Source organism: Chelonia mydas, chromosome 17 (assembly GCF_015237465.2).
Source record: "Chelonia mydas isolate rCheMyd1 chromosome 17, rCheMyd1.pri.v2, whole genome shotgun sequence".
NCBI classification, from domain to species: Eukaryota; Metazoa; Chordata; order Testudines; family Cheloniidae; genus Chelonia; species Chelonia mydas.
The window spans coordinates 2,440,869-2,461,510 of record NC_051257.2 but is presented as its reverse complement, the minus strand read 5'-3'; the positions used below and the strand labels follow the sequence as shown (position 1 = coordinate 2,461,510).

General features: G+C 46.8%; 1 protein-coding gene across 7 annotated transcripts in view; it reads left to right on the top strand.

Moving 5' to 3' along the window:
• SSH2 (slingshot protein phosphatase 2) overlaps positions 1 to 20,642 on the top strand; it is a 140,386-nt gene that overhangs the window by 67,813 nt on the left and 51,931 nt on the right. The window contains exon 1 of one of the 7 annotated variants that reach the window (XM_037880848.2): positions 5,664 to 5,875. The exons of 5 other annotated variants lie outside the window; for them this stretch is intronic. In XM_037880848.2, coding sequence (XP_037736776.1) covers positions 5,760 to 5,875 — 116 coding nt within the window. In that variant the 5' untranslated portion in view covers positions 5,664 to 5,759. Of the gene's footprint in view, positions 1 to 5,663; positions 5,876 to 14,725; positions 14,914 to 20,642 lie in introns of those variants that run through there. One more of the 7 variants, XM_043530825.1, reaches the window with a different exon arrangement.

Below are 20,642 nucleotides of genomic sequence, written 5' to 3'. Positions count from 1 at the left end.
CGTATACATGTGTAGTAAGCCCGTCTGTGCCCCACACTGCTTGCAATCTTAGCATCTGATGAGAGGCAGCAAACCAATGTGGGCACGGACATAACAGTGGATTAGATGTTGGCTCTGATATGCAGCACTCTAGCACACCAGGGGCCGAGGCGAGGGTGGAAAATATTTTAACATCAGTTTACACCCATGCCTCATGTTGACCACTCATGCTGACAAGAATCCACAGCTCTGCAAGAAACTTTTTTCCACCTCAAAGGTGTCAAACTCTATATGGGGGGCTGGGGGGGGGGCTATTTACAGTGATGCTTATACTTACCCACCTTATTCCAGAATTTTAGTCATTTAGAACAGTACCCCTCACTGCTTTGACTCCATGCATTTTAATGCATTTAACTCTTCGCATACCTGAGGAGAATCACCTAGAGTGAAGAACTTTACCCTTTCGCTAATATATATTTTAACAGCCTTCTGTGTCTTGCAAGTTTAAAAAACACCAAAATGGTGTTTATCAAAATTCAGATGCTTTTCTTTCATCCCCCGCCTGAGGATCTCTTGCTGACATTTCAGTTTCTGCTTGGAGCCCTGAAATGCCAGGGTAACACTTTGGCAAAGAAATATGGGGCTGTTTCCCTAACCCTGAAGAAAGTAGGCTATGAGAACTGCATATTTCAATTCCTACAGGCCATTTGAATAGTGCATACTGTCCTGACTTATAGCATGATGTTGAGAGAGATTTGACCATAGGGCTGATGTTTCAATCTTTACAACACAACTTCTTTCATAGAAATAACATCGAAATCTGTTCGTAGTGCAGATCTCAGTACAATCTTAAGTTTAGAATTCCTGCTGACACCTTACACTATCCTCAGAATGAAATGTCCCTGGTGAAGCATCTCTTACATTGTTGGTCTCCGCATATGGGATGCAATATCCGATTTTAATCCAGGGTTAATTCCTTTAGAAATGTATTATCCATATGTTAAGTGTGATTTGATTAATCACTACATTGGTTTTTCTACTCTATGAAGGGACTGCATTTGTAATATTTGCAGAACATATTAAGATATTTCTAGCAGCTGTTGGGGCAACATTTTAGTAAATTAAATGGATTATCTCAAGAGCCTTACTCAAGCACTGTGCAGATTATTCATTAGCATGGGGACAGAAGTGCTGGTTTGTTTTCTGTATGTGGACATTGGTATGTACTGACTCTAGATGGGGCCCTCTCACCAGGCTCTTGAGGAGCTGACGGGATCCTGCTTCCCTAGTGCCCTGACTTGCATATCTTTGGCAATAAGACAGACTAATTCCAGTCTGGCAAAATGCTTCTCTTGCAGGAGGACAGCTGGCTAGTGTTGCATCTTCTTCTTAAATTTAAAATGTCTTTGGAAGACTCTTAAACTCTAATATACAAATGCTCCTGGGTGTGCAGTGAGACACATGAGTTAATGCAGATTCCAGCAAAGACTTGCAGTGACAGATCCTACTAGATATTTTCTTCTTATTCATACTCCAGCTTTTTAAAAATATCCTTTCAGGTGAACTTTGCTTGTCTTCAAAGTGTCTGTCCAAAGTTGTCTTGTGCATATCTGCATTACTACATGCTCTAAATTCTAAATAACCCAAGAACTTGCCTTTTATGATGCAGTTTTATTTGACCTTTTAACATTTTCTTGCATTAAAAGAAAAGGGGAGGGAAGTCTGTCTTCATTCGACAGAAGAGTTTTGGGGGGAGTCAGTGTGTGAAGCCAGATGCTCAAAGGTGACTGTGTACTTTTTTCTTCTGGATCTTCACTCAGCTGCTAGCAGAATCTTAACACATGGATTTTTTTTAGAAGTGTCTACTGATGAAAAGTAACTTGTCCACTTTCAGTTTTCTCATACTGAAATGGTTAAGTGCCACTCGTGGCCCCCAGCCCCTTGCTCTATTGTAGGAAGAGGAAAACAAAGACTTTTTATAATCCCCTCCTCTCTGTCCACAATTTAATTTATCCAACATACTTTTTCCCTCCGCCCCCCAAGAATAAACTCATCTCAACTGCAGTGACTGGTCAGTGCCTTGCGTCTCTGCAGTCTACACCCATAATTGATGCTGTGTAGTAAGCAGACACAATATGCCTAGTTTGTGTATACTACTTGTCTGTCATGGAGTAGTTCCCATAGAAAAATTATTTCTGGTACCTGAAGTGATTCTCCGATTGCTTTGTTCTTCTGTCAAACTGCTGGCTCTCTGAAGAGTTAAAGATAACATGGGTCTGCCCCTGACAAAAGGCTTGGTGATTCTCTTCTCCCTGCCCAATACGTAGAACTAATTGGGTTGTGGTGGATAATCAGCTGCATATGAGCTCCCAGGGGGACACTGGTGTAGCCAAAAGGCAAATGTGATCCTTGGATGCATAAACAGGGGAATCACAAGTAGCAGTAGAGAGGTTATTTTACCTCCTGTAATTGGCACAGATCTGACCGCTGCTGGATTCCTGTGTCTAGTTCTAGTGTCTGCAGTTCAAGAAGGATGTTGACAAATTGGAGAGGGTTCAGAGAAGAGTCGGAAGAATGATGAAAGGATTTGAAAACATGCCTTCTAGTGCTAAACTCTGAGAGCTCAATCTCTTTAGTTTAACAAAGAGAAGATTAAGGGTGACCTGATTGGTCTATAGGAACATACATGGGGAACATAATCATGATGGGCTCTTCATTCTACCAGAGAGACGTCTAACAGGATCCAGTAGCTGGAACCTGAAGCTAGACAAATTCAGACTGGAAATAAGTTAAACTTTGTAACGGTGAGGGGAATTAACCATTGGAACAGTTTATCATGGGTCCTGGTGGATTCTCCATCACTGACAGTTTTTCAAATCAAGATTGGCTATGTCTGCTCTAGGGATTATTTCGGGGAAGCTCTATGGCCTGTTATACAAGAGGTCAGACTAGATGGTCACAGTGCTCCCTGGCGACCTTGGAATCTGTGAATTAGGATGGCTACCCTTCTGACTCCCTGCCAGGCGGGGAACTTGCTTACTTCATAGCATGTTTCAGAGTAGCAGCCGTGTTAGTCTGTATCCGCAAAAAGAAAAGGAGTACTTGTGGCACCTTAGAGACAAATTTATTTGAGCATGACCCAGTGACAGCATGTTTCTCATCTGATCTAAAGTAATCCCTGAATTCCTGGGTTGCTCCTGGGAGCCTTGTCACCAGGGGCTTGGGAGCAAAAGATGAAGATTAAAGGGAGTTAAAATGCTGTGGATCTTTTATTTTACTTGTGTATGGAGAAATATTTTCCTTAATGTGCTCTCCCGCCCGGAGGAGGTGACAGATGTTCAGCCTTTACTAAGAACTAGGGCAATGTTACTGCCAGCTCTTAGAGGAGTCTTATGCTGTTGGTACTTCCACCATGCTGAGTGTAAAAGGCTTGCTTTGCTGGCTCAGCATTAGCAGTCTTAGGAGGGGAAACAAAGCTCCGTGGCCTCCGTTTCACAATAGGAACTAGTGTAAAATCCTGAGCATAAACCAAACAGGAATACGAATTGTGGACTGACTCCTGGTGTCATAAACTGTAGCATGGAAGAGGATTCAAGACTGGCAGATTAACTGGGTGTTAAATAACCTAATAAGAGGTGTAGCAGCAGGGTTGAGTTGGTGAGTTGTAAAGTCCTCCCTGGTTACAGGTCTCTTGCTAGACATTGGAGGCTAAAGCTTTGTCTGGACTACAGCCTATGTCTATCCTACACATCTTCTGTCGCTCAGAGGTGTGACTGAACCACCCCGCACCAGACAAGTTATGCTGCCATAGGCGGTTGTGTGCATAGCGCGAGGTCGGAGGGAGAGCTTCTCCTGTTGTGGAGGTGGGTTTTCTTTATGCCCACAGGAGAACTCTCGCCCATCAGCCTAGCATCTTCCCTAGACGTGCTGCATTGGTACAGCTGTGCCAGTGCAGTGCTGTATGTATCGAACAGCTTTTGTCCTTGAGGTCGAGTCTAAACTGATGAAGTTGCATCGCATGAAGTGAGCTGTAGCTCACAAAAGCTTATGCTCAAATAAATTGGTTAGTGTCTAAGGTGCCACAAGTACTCCTTTTCTTTTTGCAAATACAGACTAACAGAGCTGCTACTCTGAAATCTAAACTCTTCAGTAGCCTTTTAAAACTGTTTTTCCTTTAGTAGATTGTAACACTTGTCGTGGTAGTAGCTAAACTTATTTTTCTAAACATCTTGTATGATGATTTATCCCCAAAGCATCTTGGAACAGGTTTCCTGGTGCCCATCATTATGGCGTAGATGTGAAATTTTACTTTTTGGTTAAAGTTGATACTGCACTAATTAAAGGGAGATGAGAATAGGGTCAGTGTGTGAAACCTAGCAGAATGATGGTTGGATATTGCTTTTAATATCCCTGCTTTCTGCTTGCCAAATGCTTCACTTCTGTGCTAGTGCACATTCATCATGTGGTGAAATAAGTGAGACAGAAAATAATAAAACTTGCCAAAATTATTTGGAAAAGGGCTATGTTGGTACAAGAAAGTTAATAAAGCTTGACTAATGTCTGCTTATGTTCATGGAGGGTGTTTATGCAAATAACTGATTTCACACCTTAGCTAATACAGCCAGACTGGCTACCCCGTCTTCATCTCTTCCTTACAGTGCTTGTGTTTCTATCTTCCCCTACAGCAGCCTGGGCTGATGGAACAAATCTCCTGCCTCTATGTGTAATTCTCTGCTGGAGGAAAAGAAGAGCCTGCTGCTCAGGCATTAATAATACACTTCTATTAAGTTTACCAGTTGGCTGCTGTAGGAGCAATGTCATTAAGTTAGACAGCGAGCATGCAACAGCTTCCTCTAAACTTCCCACTAGGGAACTTAATTCTCATCTGAGTGATAGGCGGTGAAGGGGAATAGAGTTCCCTTCTAATCACACGTGGGCCATTGCTGTCAAACTTGCCTAAGGGAAGGGAGAATCAGCCCTTGTGGGTGGGGTAGCCAGTCGCAGGGAGGGGCCAGGGGCATAGCCCCTGCAGCTGTGGACGCTCCCCGGCCGTGAAGTGGCATGCCCCTGGGGGGAGCAGGTCTGAGCTCCGGGGTGAGGCCAAGCCCTGGGCGTTACTGGCCTGCTCTCCCCTTTGAGCTGAACGTCTCCACCCAGCATCTTCAACGCCTGCCCCAGGAGGTCCGGCCTGCCCCCGCCCCCCCCAGCGCCTGCCCCGCCCCCCCCAGCGCCTGCCCCGCCCCCCCCCAGCGCCTGCCCCAGGAGGTCCGGCCTGCCCCCCCCCCCCCCGCAGCGCCTGCCCCCCCCCCCCCGCAGCGCCTGCCCCCCCCCCCCCCCGCAGCGCCTGCCCCAGGAGGTCCGGCCTGCCCCCCCCCCCCCCCCCCCCCCCCCCCCCCCCCCCCGCGCCCGCCCCCCCCCCCCCCCGCCCCGCGCCCGCCCCCCCCCCCCCGCCCCCCGCCCGCCCCCCCCCCCCCCCCGCGCCTGCCCCAGGAGGTCCGGCCTGCCCCCCCCCCCAGCACCAGCTGCAGGGGGGGCCTTGCCCAGGCGCCCGGCTCCGAGCAGCCACGCGGGGCTCCGCTTTACCCGCCGCCCCAGCCCCGTGACTTGGCCCTGGGGGGGGACGCCACGTGGGGGGCCGGGCCGCGCCTGCGCGCTGCGGCCGGGGGCGGGGAGCCGGCGCACAGCTGGGCGGCGCGTGGCTGCCCGGGCACAGGCGCCGAGCGAGCTCCGGGCTCCGCCGCGTCCGCTGGCTGCCCCCGCGGGGCCCGCAGCGCCTCTGCATGACCCGCAGCCGGCTCGGGGCCGGCCCGGGCCGCGCCCGCCCCTGCCGCTGCCCCAGGATGATCCCCTACTTCTCGGACAACGCGGTGATCTCCCAGAACGCCATCAACCAGCTGTGAGTGCGGGGCCGTGTCCGGGGGCCAGTGCGTGGTGGGGCCATGCCCCAGTCCCGGGGCGGCGGCAGGGGGTAATGTACGGGGGGAGCCTGCCCTAGTCCCGGGGCGGGGGGGGGTGGTAGTAATGCACGGGGGGAGCCGTGCCCCAGTCGCCGGGGGGGGGTAGTAGTAATGCACGGGGGGAGCCGTGCCCCAGTCGCCGGGGGGGGGGTGGTAGTAATGCACGGGGGGAGCCGTGCCCCAGTCGCCGGGGGGGGGGTGGTAGTAATGCACGGGGGGAGCCATGCCCCAGTCGCCGGGGGGCCGGGGGGGGGTAGTAGTAATGCACGGAGGAGCCATGCCCCAGTCGCCGGGGGGCCGGGGGGGGTAGTAGTAATGCACGGAGGAGCCATGCCCCAGTCGCCGGGGGGCCGGGGGGGGTAGTAGTAATGCACGGGGGGAGCCATGCCCCAGTCGCCGGGGGGCCGGGGGGGGTAGTAATGCACGGGGGGAGCCATGCCCCAGTCGCCGGGGGGCGGGGGGGGGTAGTAGTAATGCACGGGGGGAGCCATGCCCCAGTCGCCGGGGGGGCGGGGGGGGGGTAGTAGTAATGCACGGGGGGAGCCATGCCCCAGTCGCCGGGGGGGGGGGGGGGGGGTAGTAGTAATGCACGGGGGGAGCCATGCCCTAGTCGCCGGGGGGGCGGGGGGGGGTAGTAGTAATGCACGGAGGAGCCATGCCCCAGTCGCCGGGGGGGCGGGGGGGGGTAGTAGTAATGCACGGAGGAGCCATGCCCCGGTCGCCGGGGGGGGGGGGGGTAGTAAGGGGGGTAGTGCTCCGGCCGGCAGAGTTTTGCGCTGTGACACTGAACCCAGCGTGGGCTGCCCGCGAGCCTGGGCTGCCAGGGAAAGTCTGTCCCGCTCGCGAGGCAGCAGCTGTGAGCCCTGGGGAGAGGCGGCCCAGGGGCTGGGCCGGGAACGGCAGCGGGGGGTTATCGCTTGTTTGTGCCGCTAGCGCTTTAACTTGCTGCTAAATCCATGCCAGCCCCAGCAGGCAGGCGACCCGGCTCGAGGACGGAGGAGTCTGGGGCGGGGAGGGAAAATCTACCCTTCTTTAGCTGAATTTCTTAATCAGACTCAGCCTGTGTCACTTCCCGGCTGGAGGAGACTCTGTGTTCTCACAGTATCTGCCCTTCCAGGAACTGAGCTGATGAAACACTTGCCCAGGAGCGCAAAGATGGGTTGAATCATGTGGCTGGGGGGGGCTTGGTCAGAAATGCAGAATGTTGTTTGTCTTTGGAAACAGCAGGACAGCTGCCTGGGGTGGGGTGGGAGGAGAATTCTTCACTTTGCCTTTTGGATTAGGGTCTTCTACAGTTTGCAAGAAAATACTCCTACAGTTTTTGTCTTAATGGCTTTTTTCTTTTAAGCATCTTTTCTGGTTAGTAATTCTGACTTCCCCTTTAACGTAGGGCCAGTAATCCAGGGCAACGGGGAGTCTAGTCTACACAATGGCCAAGCTTTTCACAAGTGACTTTGAGTAGCTCCTGTTTTGGTGCCCAACTTGAGATTCCCTCGAGCTCCCGGGTTTTTCGGCGGGTAGGTGTTCAGCTTTTTCTGAAGATCAGATTCTTTATAACATGGACATCCAAAATCACTAGTCACTGGTGAAAGTCTTTGCCTGTATCAGCAGAGGCTTTAGAAAGGAGTTGTCCTCTTAAAGTCTGAGACTGAAATTCCTGTAGTACTTCAGGCTTGGGTATCAGATATCGGGGAATGCTATGAAAATAGCCACAGAGGATTTTCAGTCAGCAAATTAGCCTTTTCATTTCTATCTTCTACCATGCTTTACTAGACTGCAACAATTTATCAACCTCCAATTTCAGCTTTCTGTAAACTTTCTTCTCCCCCACACCGCCCCAGGCTCTGAGACCCGAGAGTGTTCTCTTATAAAGTGTGGGTTGAGGAGCGGGAGGAGGGATTGCGTACTTTTGTTGCCAGGCTATAGCTGCTCTTCTGTTTTCTGCAAGGACAGCCTGGAAACTTGAAACTTTGGGATAAACTCTTAGTTGCATGCTGATAGTACAGACTCTTACTTGGTTAATGCTAGGAGTCCATCAACATACATAAAGTTAAGGGAATGCATGGCAACACTGTGACACCCTGGGGTTTTGGTAAATGTTTTGGTGTCCCCCTCCGATTTCTGTTCCAAATCTTCATCCATTCGTAGTCAGTGTCCTAGCTCCTTTCTGTTCAGGATAATGGACAACTGATGCTACAAAAAATGGAGTGGCACCCTCCAAAACTCTGCTTTCCAATGGCTAGCAAGTTGTGCGGGGATCACGAACTGTCAGCCCTTGCACCTGCTGTCCTCCTCTCTGAAGATCCCCTCCTCTCTTTTTCAAATGTATAAGCTGGAGTCTAGCTTGTGTACTGCCCTAAGCAGCAAGATTTGTCCATTGCAACAGTAGACGGCGCTATGTTTGAAGAGCCGTGGGTGGATAGGGATTACAAGTCACTACCAGTTTTGGCCAGCTTCAAACTGAAAGGCTCCATGTCCCATTGCTAAGCTTCTTGAATAACCAGTCCCTCCAGCAGTACACACTGATTTAAATGCACCTACAAATAGGCATATTAATTAATAATTAATAGTGGCTTTGGGGGAGTTGGTAGTAGGGGAGGATCAAGTCTCAAGGTAGACACTGGTAGTGTATAATCATGCCTGGTGGTTCTTTCAAGAAATCAGCTGCTGTTTTGTTTTCTGAAGAGACCAAGACAAGCTTGAGAATAGTTAGATAAAATGTTGGCATGAACCCAGCTGGTGCAGTGTTCCTATTGTGAAGAGCTTCCACCAGAAATCTGGACACTTTGCATTTGAGATATAGCTTGATGAGTATTCTCTCTTAGATTTGTCATAGAAATTGGTCACTGGCCACTGTTGCATCTCCCTTGTGTTTAAGACTAAACAATTGGTGCTATGTATTTGTTAGCTTTGTCTGTTTAATGAGGTTCTTCTAAGCCTTCCATCCTTGACCTGACATGTTTGTAATTAGTTATTCTGTTTAATTGATAACTTTGCCTGTAAACATCACAGCTCTCCCATTTGTGTCTGTGAATGTGGGAATCTAACAGTGTATCCAAGGTCTCTGTGTAAATACAACTCAATGTCTCTGCTTTGGGGGATCTGAGGCAGCAAATGTGTTGGGTTTTTGTTGTTGTTTTTGTTTTTCTGTATCAGGATAAATGCTGGTATTTGCTGAAACATTTACTTTATAATGTCTTGATTATGTTAGGTAGCTAGGTAACAATTTCAGTGGTTATAGATGTGTTTGATTTATATACATTACTCAAATATTTAACCCACAATCTGAAACTGTCTGTGGAGAGAGGCATGCAAAAATGGTGCCGAGGGGAAGGAGAACTCAACTTTTCTTGTCTCTGAGGGTCTGATCGCCCAAGGGTGCTGTGTCCAGGAGCAGCTGCAATTGCAGTTTGCTTGGAAGGACCGAACTCTTTCCTTTCCTGGAGTTGGTGATAACTCAGTTATCAGAGGAGCTTGCTCTGTCCTCAGCCTTCTGTAAATTGAGATTAACCGGCATTAAAGAGTTTGTGGCCCTTCATCTAGGGCCCAGTGTTGGATTAGCACATTTATCTGGGACAGGGTTTTAAACTGGGAACAGTGGTGTGGTTTTTGTGATTGGATAGTGGGGAGTTTTTTCAGCTGATTGTTCTTACATTAGAATGTTTTGCTTTGCAAATCAGGAATTCAGTTAGAAATCACAGATCCTTGTACAATTCCCTGCAAAATCAGATGTCAAGGTTTTGCTGCACCAAAACATTGTTCTCTGTGTGGAATGGTAAAGACAGCACCTGGATTGCTAATGCCAGGAACGTTTACATGAGTGTATTCGTAAGTAGATGCAGTTAGCGAATTGGCTCTGACTTTCAGGCATCAGCAAAAAAATGATTCCTGTGTTCAGGCTCTGAGTTGGTGGTTTAGTCAGCTGGACTGCACCTTGAATCTCTCTCATTCACAAGGTTAAAATCAACATTTAAGAGACTCTTTTGTTTATCAAAATACCACCATTAAAACTGTATCTTGATTTAGGGCCAGCTGCTATTCCTGTTGAACTCAGTGGGAGGAACATTTAGTTATTAGCTTTTTCCTGTATAGGACCTAAAATTTCAACCAGTGGTCACAGCAGATATTGGAAAGATCAGGGTAGATGAGGTGGACCTGTAAATGCCCAAGAATTTTTACCTGAAGACACCTACAGTAATCTCTACAAGTCAGTCTCCACTCTACTTGCTGTCTGCCCTCACTCTTTAGGGTTAATCACAAGGTTTTGGTATCTTATTATATGTATTAGTCCTTGAAATATGTTACTCAGCCCTGAGACGGTAGCAAACTGTCCTTAATTTTACTGCCAGGTCTCTTTCTCTGCCTTCTGTTTCTTAGAGAGGAAGTCTGGTCCAGTGGTCAGGGTGTTCCCTGCTCCACCACAGACTTCCTGTGGCAAGTTACTTAGGGCCAGATTGTCAAAGGTATTTAGGTGCCTGTCGATGCATCTAACTCCCCTTGGCACTTGGGTGCTTTTGAAAATCCCATTTGGAGCCTAGCTGTAGCTTTGGACAACTGAGTATCTTTGAAAATCTGTCCCTTCGTCTTTGTGCCTCAGTTCTCCATCTGCAAAATTGGCTTAAGAGCACTTTCCCACCTCATGGAGTCTGTGACAAAGATTAAACCTTACCCAGATACTATGGTAAGGGGGGACACGAGTACTAGCTAGAGCACTAATAAAAGCATTTTAACAATACGGAAATATTTATACATATGTTGTATTTGCTATTTTGTAAACTGAGAAAGATCTTTAATGATACTTTTATTTTCAATGCTGGCCTGTTCCCAGTTATGGGAGCTAAACTCTCTGTGTTGAAGAGACTGTGTTTCAGACTAAAAGGAGGAATGTAGAACTACCAGTTTCTCCAAAAATGTTTTATGTGAGTTTTGGAATCCTTTACAGTGATGGTTCTCAACCTATTTACCATTGTGGGCTGCATATGCAGCTCTCTGTGATATGTGGGCCACATCCAACACAATATGTATATTACCTGTATGGCCCTGAGGATGTCACGTGGGCCACAGCTGTGCGCTGATTGGGCTGCAGGTTGAGAACCTCTGCTTTAAAAGAAAAAGGCAACTAAAACTCTCGGTAGAATTCCTTTCAGCAAAGGGTTAAAACTAGTCATGAAGTGTCTTTGCAGAATTGGAATACACAGGATAGTGCTACTGCTTAAAAGTAACCAGCTTCCTTCAGAATTTGTGTAACATACAAGGGATGTTACAAATTGTTAATAGGGCTTTTGATTTTGTACACAATGTAATTAATACTCATTTTATTGACTCATTTCTTCCTATCCACTCCTCACTTTAGGCCCTAACCTGTGTTCATTTTCTTTCCCCATTGCTTTAAGAGGAAGCCTTTATCTAGAAATCTAACTTTGTAGTGTAAAGTTTAATCTTCAGTGTAATTCCTTGTGTTGAGGCATGTGTTCAGCCATGAAATAGGTGGATGCTGCTTTTCTGTATCCTGGAGGCTTTTCTGTGTCTCGGGAAATGTGGAGTTCTATTGAAGATCTTTAATTGCTTTTCTGTCTTTGTAAATATTTTACCATTATAGTGAGAATTGCTGACACCTCAGATTTAAAGAGGGAGCTGCAGACAAATGGAGATTCAAGGGAAAGGGAGTTCCCGGAGTAGCTCAAATTGCTGCTTTCAACTGCAGTTGAATTCATTTTGTGAACTAAGGGTCACTTGTAGTTTTGGATGTTTGAAAACCCAAAATAGACTGGTTAGATCTTTTCCCATTTAAAAGCTCAGTAGAGACTTTTGATCAGCACTGAATATCGATATTACTTTCCTGGCATGCAAACTATATTTCCCTGGATGCTTGGGCAACAATATAATTCTCTGCTCCATCCTCCATGGCAAGAAGTTGTGAACTGAGCATCATTTCCATGCTGCTCTCTACCTAGCATCTTAGAACGATCAGCCTGTTTCTGATTATACCAGCTGAGCTGAGTGAAATTTCTTCCCTTTTTTCCTTCCTTTTTCACTCATCCTAATGTGTCAAATAGACCATGGGAAAGGCCTGTCACTCCCCAGTGTTTCTCCCCATGATATTTTTTTCCGATTACCTCAGTGCGTTTGCATAGGTGTGTTTTAGCACACTGCTGAGAACTCTGTTGATCATTAACCCAGGCGGAGGCGATGTTATCCATGTCTAGCCTTCCTGCTTGGACTTCCTGTCTATTTTCCTGGAGGTGAAGTGTATTTAAATTTCACTGATCTTTTGTGGGACACTGTCAGAGAGTGGATACTGGGCTAGATGAACCATTGGTCTGACCCAGTGTGGCCCTTCTTACATTGGGAGGCAGAAGGGGTCCCTGAAATAGGATCAAGACTTGGGTGAGAAATCCGTGATCCTGGGGTAACTAATTTTCAAGCAATAAATAGTTAGCTTTAAATATTTAGCTGCCCAGCCAGATTCACATTTGGAAGGGCTATGAACCATGCCAGTTGCTTCTGAGATGCTTGGGGCTGCTGTGTAAATGTTCACTCCCAAGGAAAACTTGGTTTTCTTGTAGAGATTATCATTCTAGCCCTGCTTCTCTAGAGACAAGAGCCCATCAATAGAGAATGGCCCTTTGGGGCCAGCTAATATTTAGGCTGCCTGGTTCTATCCCAGCACTACACCTCTTTGGACCTTCATTATAGAACCTCAGGCTAAAATAGTATTTCCTGGAAGGGATTTAAACAATTTCAGACTAATTTTGTTGAAACGCTGATTATCTGGCCAATCTGAACAAAGTCAGTTAGTTCAGAATCCTGTGTCCTAGCCTATGATAGTTATGAAAGAGTTATTGTCCGTCCACGCTGGCCTGACCCAACAGCATGTGAACCATATTCACCTGAACTGGTTTAAAACTAGTTCAGCAGGCCATTCCCCACCTTACCTATGCATTGAGCAAAGTCAGAAATTCAGAGTTGTCTGACATTCCATCTTCAACCAGAGTCTTATGTGAAGTCAGCCTAATATTCAGAGAACCCTCTTTCCACACAGATGTATTAAGTCAACCCTGCACCCTTAACTTTGAATTTCATTGCTTTTGTGGGCTTATTATTGTCATAACATGGCATAATTTGTTTGTTTAAAGGCAGCTTTGTACTGTACGTGTGTGTGTGTGTGTGTGTATACACGCATAGGTACTGTAGCTTTCATTCAACAATTACAGCTAACTGGGAATAGTTGGTCTTGGAATCTAATAAAAACATCCAGTTATCATGTAGGATTAAAAAACATTTTATATGAGAGAGAAACTTTCATGTCATAAGCCAGTCACTAACCAAAACGTACTCTCTGGGCAGTTTATTCATTGTGCTTTTACCTTTGGAGTAGCTGGTGCTGGGATGAGCTAGGGGAGATGGAACTGGTTGGACCACTAACCTGCTCTGGTGTAGAGCAACTCCTCTGTTCCAAAGTAGAGGTTTTATATTAGGAATAAAGAGCATAGGAAAGGCGTAACCAAGTCCAGAAAACAGTTTCGCTGGTCAGGGAGCGATTATTGGGAAGTACATCCTATTTTGTTTGTTGTTTTACTTTAGTCAAACTCACATTACTGGGCTGAATGAACAGGTAAGTGGGTGAAATTCTGTCCTGCCTTATCAAGGAGCTCAGACTGGATGATCTAATGATCCCTTCTGGCCTTAAAATCTCTGAATTTGTATTGCACCTGAGAGGTTCATTCGAATTGGGAGCAGTAAAGGGGCCCAGTCTCTAAGACCCCAGCACAGGATCTGCACTCCTTTCATTTGGAAGTTTTGAATTCAAGAAACAAACGTTGCAGCACTTAGCAGATCGTGTGTGTGTGTGTGTGTGTGTCTATATCTCCTTGTGAAATGTGGAGGACTAACTAAGATGGCACAGTGGTGAAAGTACATTTCTAGGAAATTCAGTAGCATTCTCTGAGGTAGGGCACATGTGTGAACTAGCAGTCTTGACATAAGAAAGTAATTAATTGGTTTAGTTTTCGAAGTGTTTAACAACAGCATTCTCCTACTTCAGTGCATCTTAGCTGATCCTCATCACCAGAGTATCTGAATGCATGTGGCACGTTCATTTATTTGTAATGGTTATTAACCAGTTAAGATTTGTGCTTTCTCTTGAAACCTCTCTAGTTGCCTAGTAGGCTAAACCCACAAATCATTTATTCTTTCCCTTAGCAAATGTTTGTGTCCTTTGAGTAGTCAATGTTGAAAACCATGCATTTGCATATGTATTTTGTAATGATGGTTTGATACGATCCATGTTGTCCCATCATCGTGTGCTTCTGGTCTCTGATCTCCCCAGTAACCCTTCTCTTTTCTGGGTTTTGTTTACACTTGGCTAAAACTCGAGGCAGACATTTCTTTTTTAAGTGCAAATACAGCATATCTGCCTATCCCTCTGTTTTAAAGTTTGTGACATGGCTTGTGGGAAGAAGACAAGTCAAATTAAGTTCAGCGTCGTCTTTTGATCCAGTGCAGCCTCAGGGCGTTCTGAGAGCTGGGGATTGCTAGATTGCTGTGACACCTCCAAAACCTTATATTTACAAAGCTTTGCAGACCTTTGGTCACACCTAAAGCTATTGTCTGTACTTAAGTATTCAGGTGTCTTGGAAAGCTCCACATCAGGTCATCCTGTTGCAGACTTTTTGTAAAATATTCTATTTAGAAATCCTTCTGTGCTATCACACACACACTCTCCTGTATCTTCCTTTTTTAATGTTGCAGGTTGAATAGAGCGTCTTTGCTTGAGTCCATCTGAGCCTACTGTTCATCATATGATGTCGCCGCCATCTTCTTACATCATAGTTGTTTGCTGTGGAATCATTGGTCACACCAGAAGGCTGATCTCTGATGGGGAATTAGCAGTAGAAAATAAGCTCTCAGAGGAGCAAGTGCCCATCTTTACTACCAAGGCTCTTTGTGGGAAAAGAAATGGGAAAAGAAATATGAGGTGTGTTCAGTGTATGTACAAAATTATTTCTAAGTAGAACACTCTTTTCAGTGATCAGATTTGTATAAGCCTTCTGGTTTTTGCATAGTGTAGCGGGGTGGTCACCCACTTCTGCCCTGAAGGGCTGAAAAGCCGGCCCTTGGAAAGGGCTGGGGCTGTGGGCTAGAAGTTGGGCTGATTGGGGAAGTGGCCTCAGCTGGGCCATGCCCCAGTCAGGCTGCAGCTGGCCTGTATAAGAAGGCCAGGGCAGCCAGGAGTGGCCTCTCTCTCTGCCTTTAGAGGGAGAAGGGCCTGGCTGCTGGGGAGCATACCTGGGAACCTGAGGTGGGGTGCGCTGGGGGAAGGTGAGAGGTGCTGGGGAGCTCCCGCCTGGAAATCCCACAGGCTGCAGGGCCTTGTGCGGGGCCTAAACAGGCCCCACGGGTAGGCAGAGGCAGCAGGTCCAAACCCCGCTTGCCTGTGATAAGTGGCTTATGTACTGCAGTCAGCCTCAGTGAGCGGGGACTAGAGAGTGACTGGTCAGTAGCCAAAGACTGAGGCGAGGTGGGGATAGTGGGTGAGGGTTCCCCTGGGTGGGGAGACCCAGAGAGTGGCGGTATTGCCAGGGGGGCAGCACCCAAGGCAAGGGCACCAGGTCCAGGAGGGACATGGAGGCCAGTGACAAGCGGGACACCGGCCTGCAGAGGGCGCTCTGGAGGCTGGTGAGCTAATTTCCAAGGACGACCAGCAGGAGGCGCCACAAGGGTGAGTCCCACCTGCCTACACATAGCAACTGTAAATATTGCTTGAGAGGAGAGCAGACTACATGTGTGCTTCAAACAGAAGTTCAAAAAGACATCATCTCTCCTTAGATTGTATCTTGCACTGTCCATGTTCACCTTGAATATGTAGCAGCTCACCAATGCATTGATGTGAGTAGTCTGACTGTAAAACACTGCTGGAGTCTCAGGGGAACCAGTGAGACTATTTTGGGGTCAGATGGGAATGGGGTAGATCATTCCGACTGAGCAAAAACGAGAGTCACCTTTGCCCTATCATCATTGAAAAAACAAAACAGTTGCACTCTGTGAAATTCAATGGGCAAGTAACAAGCAGGAGTAGCTATTTGTTGGCCCAGTTTTCAGGAGTGGTCAGAATTAAAGTAATCCCTTCGCCAGTCCCAGGCTTTATGATGGAAGGGGAAACAAAACCCTCTTTTAAAGTAGTTGAGCTAATTAAACATAATTGTGGGGTGATGAGTGCACCCAAATGGCTGTTTAGCTGGCATGGGTTGCTGCCCTTCTTGGTGTGAGAGAGCAGGTGGGAAAGTCTGAAAACAAAGATGAATCAGAACTTCTGGATTCCTCTGTGTGTTTCAGGATTGAAAACCAATTAGATGTGATGGAAGCAAATCATTTGTCAGTATCGCCTTTAACCCTCCTACCACTTCTCTGCAATGGGGAAAACAAGAAAGAAAATTGAGAATATGCAGATTCATGTACTTTACTAATTAGGGGGGTAATGCGAGCACAGAGTGAGTTTGTGCTGTGAATTGTCTATTAGTATGTACGACAAGTGCATGTCTAGATGTGTTGGTGTGTATTGCTAAAATATCTCTCTAAATGTCAAGATTGTTAAAGAAGCCAAGCAATTTGCATCAGGCGGTGGGGTCTTTGGAAGGAAAGGTACACCAAAGTTAGCAATGGATAGGGGGCAAGTTTTCACTTTGAATTGCCGAGCTCTTGGTAGCATTTCATGATCGCAGTAGTAATTTCTTTAATTTCCTCCTTGTGTCAGATTATAAAACGTGTTGCATGGGTCTTCAGGGGCTTCAAATCAATTGAATCTCTGCTTAGGAGACCTGTTCCTAATGGCATGCTCTGTTCCTGCTAGGCGGGGAGAGAGGCTGTCTTCAGGTCTGTAGTACACAGCTGCATCCAGTATTGTATTGATCCTTCCACTTCTAATGTGTGGTTTGAAATGAGTCTGTCTGATAGCTAATTTTCAGATGTTCTTCACTCAGGTCCTTGTATTTCTCAAAAAGACAAAGAGCACCTAATTCAGAAGTTACCATCTGAGCTTTGTGGGGGTGTAAAAACATCGGGAAATCTGTAAATTCAGAGTTCTGAGCACTCTTGTAACATAAAACTTAGATAAGAGTGGTTATTCTGGATCAGACCAATGAGCCGTTTCCAGTAGTCCTGTCTTCCAATGGTGGTAGGTGCCAGATACTTCGGAGGGAATGAAGAGAGCAGGGCAATTATCGAGTGATCCATCGCCTGTCGTCCAGTCCCAGCTTCTGGCAGACAGGCTTAGAGGCAACCAAAGGGAGCATGCAGTGGCATCTCTGACCATCTTTGCAGATAGCCACTGATGCACCTATCCTTCAGGAACCTGTTTAGTTCTTTTTTGAATCCAGTTATAGTTTTGGCCATCACAACATCCCCTGCCAATGAGTTCCGCAGGTTGACTGTGCGTTGTGTGAAGAAATACTTCCTTACATTTGTTTTAAACCTGCTGCTTATTAATTTGATCAGGTGACTCCTGGTTCTTGTGTTATATGAAGGGAGAAATAATATTACCCTCTTCACCTTCTCCACACCATTCGTGATTTTATAGACCTCTATCATATCCCCCCTCTTAGTCATCTCTTTTCTAAGATGAACAGTCCCAGTCTTGTCAATCTTTCCTTATCTAGAAGCTATTCCATACCCCGGTCATTTTTGTTGCCCTTCTCTGCACCTTTTGTTATGTGTATATATAGAGAGGGGGAGGGATAGGGAGGGAGGCGGCGGCTCCTAGAACTGCACTCAGTATTCAAGGTGTGGGCAAACCCTGGATTTATATAGTGTCATTATATTATTTTCTGTCTTATTATCTATCCCTTTCCTAATAGTTCCTAACATTCTGTTCACTTTTTTGACGGCCGCTGCACATTGAGCGGATGTTTTCAGAGAACTCTCCACAATGACTGCAAGATCTTTCCTGAGTGGTGGCAGCAAATTTAGATCTTATTTTGTATGTATAGTTGGGATTATTTTTCCAATGTGTGTTACTTTACACTTACCAACATTGAATTTCATCTGCCATTTTGTTGCCCAGTCACCCAGTTTTGAGAGATCCTTTTGTAACTCTTTGCTGTCAACTTCGGGCTCAACTATCTTGAGTAATTTTGTATCATATGCAAATTTTGCCACCTCACTGTTCACCCCCTTTTTCCAGATCATTTATGAATATGTTGAACAGTACAGGTCCCAGTACCAATCCTTGGGGGACCCTGCTATGTGAAAACTGACCATACTTACCATTTATTTCCTGTCTTTTAACCAGTTACTGATCCATGAGAGGACCTTCCCGTTTATCCCATGACTGTTTGGGTTGCTTTAGAGGCTTTGGTGAGGGACTTTGTCAATGGCCTTTTAAAAGACTTAAAATGTGTGTTAAGTGTTTCATGACTGAGGCCTTGTCAGCTAAGCTTTGCTGTATTGTGGGGTTTTTTTTTAAGCTGAGCTAAAAACACCTAAAAATGGGTTTGTAATCAAAGTGCTGATGTGTCCTTAACTCAGTGGTCCCCAAACTGTGGGGTGCAGGGCCCAGGCCAGACCTCTTGGGGGGTGGAGAGGGAGCACCATGCTTCCAGCCCCACTTCACCCACCAGACCAGCTTCTCCCCCATCCCCATTCAACCCCAGTCCTGCTCTGCCTCCAGGCCAGATCCCCTGCCAACCCCACTCCACTCGCAGACCCAGCTCCACTCCGCCTCAGCTCAACCCTCATTCCCCCTCTAACCCTAGCCCAGCTCTGACCCCAGCCCAAGCTCTGCTGCTGAAGAAGCCTTGGCTGTGCAGTAATGGGGGGGGGGGGCCCCTGGACAGATTCTGTTAATAGCAAGGGGGGGCGTGACTGGAAAAGTTTGTGCACCACTGCCTTAACTGGAGTGTCATGGGGACTAAGGAAATGGGATCTAGATGGAATGGTAGGTGCTCAACTGGTTGAAAGACCATACTCCGTGAGTGCTTACCAGTGGTTCACTGTCACACTGAGAGGGCGTATTTTGTGGGCTCCTGCAGAGGTCAGTCCTGAGTCTGGTACTTGGCAGTGTTTTCATTAATGACTTGGGTAAGCTAAGAGTGGTTGCAAGCACTTTCGAGGGCAGGGTTAGAATTCAGAACAACCTTGGCAAATTGGAGAATTGGTCTGAATTCAACAAGATGAACTTCAATAAGGACAAGTGCAAAGTACTTCACATAGGAGCGAAAAATCAAACGCACCTCTATAAAATGGGGAATAACTGGCCAGGCAGCAGTACTGTTAAAAAGGATCTGGGGGTTATAGTGGATCACAAATTGAATAGGAGTCAATGTAATGCAGCTGCGAAAAAGGCAGATATCATTCTGGGGGTGTATTAACAGGCATGGCATAAGTAAGATCCAGGAGATAACTGTCCTGCTCTACTCAGCACTGGTGAGGCCTCAGCTGGAGCACTGTGTCCAGTTCTGAGCACCACACTTTAGGAAAGATGTAGACAAATTGGAGAGAGTCCGGAGGAGAAACCCTGACCTATGATGAAAGGTTAAAAACTTGGCATGTTTAGTCTTGAGACAAGAAGACTGAGGGAGGATCTGATAAGTCTTCAAATATAAAGAGGACAGTGATCAATTGTTCTCTATGTCCACTGATGGTAGGACAAGAAGTAATGGGCTTAATTTGTCACAAGGGAGCTTTGGGTTAGATATTAGGAAAATACTTTCTAACTCTCAGGGTAGTGAAGCTCTGGAACAGGTTGCCAAGGGAAGTCGTGGAATCCCGTCGTCGGAGGCTTTTAAAAACAGGTCTGACAAACTCCTGTCAGGGATGGGCTAGGTTTAGGTGGTCCTGCCTCAGCACAGGGCCTGGACTTGATGGCATCTTAAAGTCTCTTCCAGCCATGCTTTTCGATGATTCTATGGGGGACCACAATAGTTTACAGCTGTGCCATGGCATTGTGAATATAGAACTGCAGGGGAGTGTCTAACAATTACCCAGGTTCCTCTCTGGATTCTTTATTTACACCTTTGGCGGGGGGAGACATTGGATTTCTTTTTTGCATTCTGGGGAAAATCACAGGAATGCTTGTTGTTTTGCTTCCTTGTGGCAAATGACTTTCTTTAGTTTAATCTTTATCACACCCATTGGCCAATGCTTGGGAGCCAGGCGAAGGTCCCTCATTTTCTCTTCTGGAGAAATCCCCTCTTCCTTCCAGCCCCTTTCTAATCCCAGCATGAGCCTCCTTTAATGAGACTCGAAATACAGCAGCGATGCGATTCACCCCACAGTCTGTCAGCTTTGGTTTAAAGCGTGCGTGGTGAGTAAGTGATGGAAGTTATTTCGGGAATGAAGTAGTCTTGGTAAGTTGATCCCTAGCCAAGGAGCCAAGAGAAAATTGGCAATATCGCTGCCAAGAAAAACTTGCCATGCAGACTTGGAGGGGCATGGGAAGCGATGCTGAATTTGCATTTTAAAACAAATCTCTGGTACATCTCAGCCTCTGACTGGGAGGTTTACTCACGGATTTCTGGATCCTAATAGTTATCACACAGGGTGCGTCTACACTGGGAGAATGTTGGCGGGCCTAGCTACCCTAATGATACGATGTGCTGTTGCCAGTGGTGCCCGCTGCTTGTACGCAGAGTGCAGTTAGACACCACAGTAGCTAAAAAATCCTTCCCACCTCTCTGTGCTGCATCTGGCACCATGGGACTATGCAGAGAA